The 4,517-nt window shown below is 39.7% G+C and overlaps 1 protein-coding gene across 1 annotated transcript in view; it reads right to left on the bottom strand.

Annotated features, from left to right (window-relative positions):
• Nucleotides 1-2,114: 2,114 nt before the first annotated feature.
• The window catches only part of LOC116007017, a 3,926-nt gene continuing 1,523 nt past the window's right edge, over nucleotides 2,115-4,517 (bottom strand). Inside the window, exons 5-7 of the mRNA XM_031247619.1 lie at nucleotides 4,506-4,517; nucleotides 4,006-4,368; nucleotides 2,115-3,883 (exon numbers count right to left, since the gene is read on the bottom strand). The exon at nucleotides 4,506-4,517 is cut by the window's right edge and continues 316 nt beyond it. Of these exons, the coding sequence (XP_031103479.1) occupies nucleotides 2,115-3,883; nucleotides 4,006-4,368; nucleotides 4,506-4,517 (2,144 nt within the window). The remainder of the gene's footprint in view (nucleotides 3,884-4,005; nucleotides 4,369-4,505) is intronic.

Raw genomic sequence — 4,517 nt, 5'->3', positions numbered from 1 at the left:
ACTTAAGTTAGCAGTCCTGTTCCCACGGGAGTAGTTTTGTGTTCAATATAGAAATTATTGTTGCTTGTTGGATATCGCTGAAGTGATGATCTCTTCTTCCCGTTGATGAGATTGAATGGGAGTAGTTTTGGGTCCAGAAGAGGGTAGTTGTTTCCTCTTGGACATCACTACGGTGATGATCCCTTCATCCCCTTGTTGAGACTTAGTTTCCTCAATATTATTACTAAACGTGATTATTTTACTTATATACTTGATATATATGATGATATGGAATAGCATGACTCTATATAATTATTATGATATGCTTAAGCTATAAACCTATACTTATCTATGCAATCTCTTGAGTTGATGGTATATGCTATATATATTGGAAGCCGTATGATGTATATATACTATTACTACTCTATGCTTATATACATATCTCTGATGTTATGCTCTTGTAATCTTTTATTTGGCCATTATGTGATGTCATAATTGAGTTAGGTGTGTACTCAGCCAAATATTTCTAAAACCCCTTACTCAAATCGTTTTTAACTACAAAGCTCCATATTTTCTAAATCAATATAAATGTATATATTTTACAGGGCTGAGTGGTTCATACTTAGCATTTTATGCTAACTATCTATTTTCCCTATTTTTTGGTATATATTTTCCCCTTACTCAGGTCATGTGGATGCATGATGAGGGCGACGGTAGTTTTAGTAGTTGATAGATCTACCTTTTTAGTAGTCCCCTAGTTGTACTCCCTCGTGATATAGTTTATTCTGAGTTTGACTTCATAGACTTTTGACTCGGCCCTCTAGTACTTATATTTTGTATTGATGCTAGACATCTGGGTCCGTAGCAGCTACCCGGGTTTGGGTAGTTGCGGCGGTAACACTCGCCGTGCGATGCTTTTGAGTTTTAGACTTTAAACTCTGTATTAATTAGTATCTTTCTATCTATTTCTACTGCGTAAACTTATAATTAACCTAGACTCTAGTATTAGAATTCGGGTTTGTTACATAATTCTTCTACCTCACCATTTAATATCTTTCTTTATTTTCTCTCCAATTTTTCTACCATTTTCTTCATATCTTGTGGGCCTCACTCCTCCACATCATTTATTACTTTATTCAATTTAATATAGTTTTAATATCAAATTTATAATTACACTTTCAAATTTTAAATAAAAGAATAAATAAATTTTAATTTAAAAATTAAATTGAAACAAATAACATCACTTTAAAATAAAAGATGTGAGAGGAAGTAAAATTTTGAGAAATTTTGAGAACAAATAAAAATGTAAAGAAAATTTAAGAGTTTAGGATATATATATAATTAAAAATATTATTTTAGCCTCAACGAGGCAAATGAGTTTTTTAAAAAAATATTGAAGAATAAATTATTTTTAAAAAATTATTTCAACCTCAATGATTTTGACTATTAAGGCATTTCAACTTTTTTTTATTTAAGCAGTGATGGTGGAAAACAATTTTCTCCCACCATCATGGGCGCGTGTAGGCATGAACGTAGGCCAATGGTGTGTTCCTGAACGCATCTAACCCTACTTCCCCCGCATCTCTGGAGAAAACATTCTCTCTACAGAATGTTACTCCCCTCCCCTCTAACCCTTTCTCCTATTTTTTTCCTTGGGCAAGAAATGCCTTAATACAAAAACCATATATCTCCTCTCTCATCCAACTACGAAAAAAATTAGAAAATACTCACTAAAATACCCTTGTTGGGGATGATCTTTTTTTTTTTAAAAAAAAAAAAAGAGAGGGGAAAACCCAACAAAGCTAGTTACGCAAAACTAAACCCCCTCCATTAAGAGGAACACTCCTACTAAATCTAGCTCCAATACGATCCTCGTTCAGCATTGCCCGCAGCCCACTTGGAGCTTCATCCAGCAGCTCTATCCCAGTTTGATTCGAGAGAGCACGTTTAGCTAAGGCGTCGGCAAGCCTATTTTGCTCCCTATAAATATGGTGTAAATCGATAGTGCAAAACCTTGCCATCTCAGTAATACAACGACTAACAATGTTATTATAATGTCTCTGTTTTTGAAAGCCTCGCAATTGGTTGACGGTCGTGTTCGAATCGCATTCCACAATGAGTTTCTGAATCCCCATCTAATGAGCTATTCGCAAGCCTTGGAGCACACCCCACGCTTCCGCATCCAATAATTTATCCCATTTCCAGTCGTGCCCATCATCCCAATATTCATCAGCAGTAGCATAAAGCTCTGGGAGACTCAACTGGGAGCAAAGATACACGCGTAATGGATGGGAATCTATCCATTTATCCATCCAGAACTTGGTGGTCTTACCATTCCGCACTAGACATATTTTCCCTTTCTTGACGATGTGGCGAGCCGCCAACATGCCCTTCCATGCATTAGAAACATTTGCATGACCCCTCGAAGGAGCTTGCCTCCTCCCTGGATTAGCATACTTAGTGGCCATAATCCTCGCCCAAAGGCTGTCACGCTCATTATGAAGACGCCAACCGAGTTTTGCCATGTAGGCATTATTAAGATCTTGGAGTTTGAATATTCCAAGACCCCTAGAGACCTTCGGACTAGTGATGACATCCCATTTTACGAGATTGAGTTTATTTCTATTCTCTGGACCTTCACTTCCCCAAATGAATCGTCTGATGCGTTTCTCAATATCAAGGCAAACACTTATAGGCAACACAGAGGTCTGCATAGTATAAGTTGGGATGGTATTAAGCACGGATTTAGCAAGGGTGACCCTTCCCGCCATGGATAACATCTTTGTCTTCCACCCTTCCAACCGCCCATTGATTTGTTCAATCAATTTAGTGAACGTTTGGAAAGTCACGCGACCATGAAAAGATGGCACCCCCAGGTAGTTACCTAGATCATCAGTCCTTGCGACTTGCAAACTACTGGCAATGTCGTTAGCGAGATCTGGATTAACATTCTTTGAAAAGAAAATCTGAGACTTGGCTAAGCTTATCTTTTGGCCGGAAGCCTCACAAAACCGGTGTAAACTATCCCGAATCGTCTCAACCTGATCAATGAAAGCTTCTGAAAATAAGACCATGTCATCCACAAAGCAAAGATGCGAGAGGATCAGGCTTTCCAGCGATAACCGAATGCCTTTCCAATCCCCTGACTCAACCTTGAGCGATATCATTTGACTAAGCTTTTCAAGGCACAACACAAAGATGGTCGGAGACATCGCATCACCTTGGCGAACCCCTCTTTGAGGGCAGAATTGTTGCAAGCGATCTCCGTTCCAGATGATTGACATTCTAGGTGACCGAATGCAGTTCATCAGCAGCGTGACCCAAGATGGGCTGAAACCGATATCCTTAAGTGTTATTTCAATAAAATTCCAAGAAAGACGGTCATATACTTTTTCGAGATCAAGTTTGATAGCCATATACCCACACCGACCCTTCTTTGTACGCATAGTATGCATAGCCTCTTGGTAAATGAGCATGTTGTCTGAAATTTGCCTACCAAGAACGAAAGAGCTTTGAAACGGCCCCACAATTTTAGGAAGCAATCCCTTCAAACGATTAGTGATAGTTTTTCTTATCAACTTGTAACTCACGTTGCAAAGGCTAATAGGCCTAAACTGTTTGACAGTCTCGGGGTTGTTGACCTTCGGAATGAGGGCCACAAGGGTATCATTTAGGCCTTCGGGTAAGGTACCAGACTCAAACGCATTCTTCACGAGAGTAAAGAGGCTATCTCCCATGACACCCCACATGCGTTGATAAAAAGCTGCATGAAATCCGTTTGGTCCTAGAGCTTTAAACGGGGTCATGTCAGAAAGAGCAGCATGAACCTCCTCCTTGGTGGGAGCCATGTTGAATCCATGCCAATCATCCTGGGTGAGTAGAGGGAATTCTCCCTCAAAACACACTGAGAGGGAGCAACATCTTGTGAAAATAAACAAACAAAATAATTACGCACATGATCTTTAAGAGTATCCAAATTTGAAATCCAGTTACCACAGTTATCCTACAGACTCGTGATTGTGTTACAATTTTTTCGAATGGTCGTGGCAGCATGATAGTATGCTGTATTCCTATCCCCCGAGGCGATCCAGTCCTCCCGGGATCTTTGGAACCACAAAAGCTCTTCTTGATGGAGAATATCATGGTATTCGCCCATTAACTTTCTCTCATGTTTGGCTAGACCACCATGATAAGAAATGGAAAGACGGCGCTGAACTCCGCCCAGAAGAGCCAAAATGTGACGCTTGCGATGATGAATGTTGCCAAAAACATTCTTATTCCAAGAAATTAACGCAGTTTGCATTCGGGCAATATTATCGCTAAAATCGCGAGTTATATTCCACGTGCTATACACGACATCATGAGAGTCTTGTTTGTGAACCAAGCTGCCTGAAATTTAAATGAAGATCGCGCACATTTTCTATCCCGAGTCGCAACCCTGAGTAAAAGCGGAACATGGTCCGAAGAGATACGAGGGAGGTGCGAAACAGAGGCATCGGGGAAACATTGCCTCCATTCAACATTACATAAAGCCCTAT

The sequence above is a fragment of the Ipomoea triloba genome, chromosome 1, assembly GCF_003576645.1.
Source record: "Ipomoea triloba cultivar NCNSP0323 chromosome 1, ASM357664v1".
NCBI lineage: Eukaryota > Viridiplantae > Streptophyta > Magnoliopsida > Solanales > Convolvulaceae > Ipomoea > Ipomoea triloba.
The sequence above is the reverse complement of the archived record's forward strand: the minus strand, read 5'-3'. Positions and strand labels throughout refer to the sequence as shown.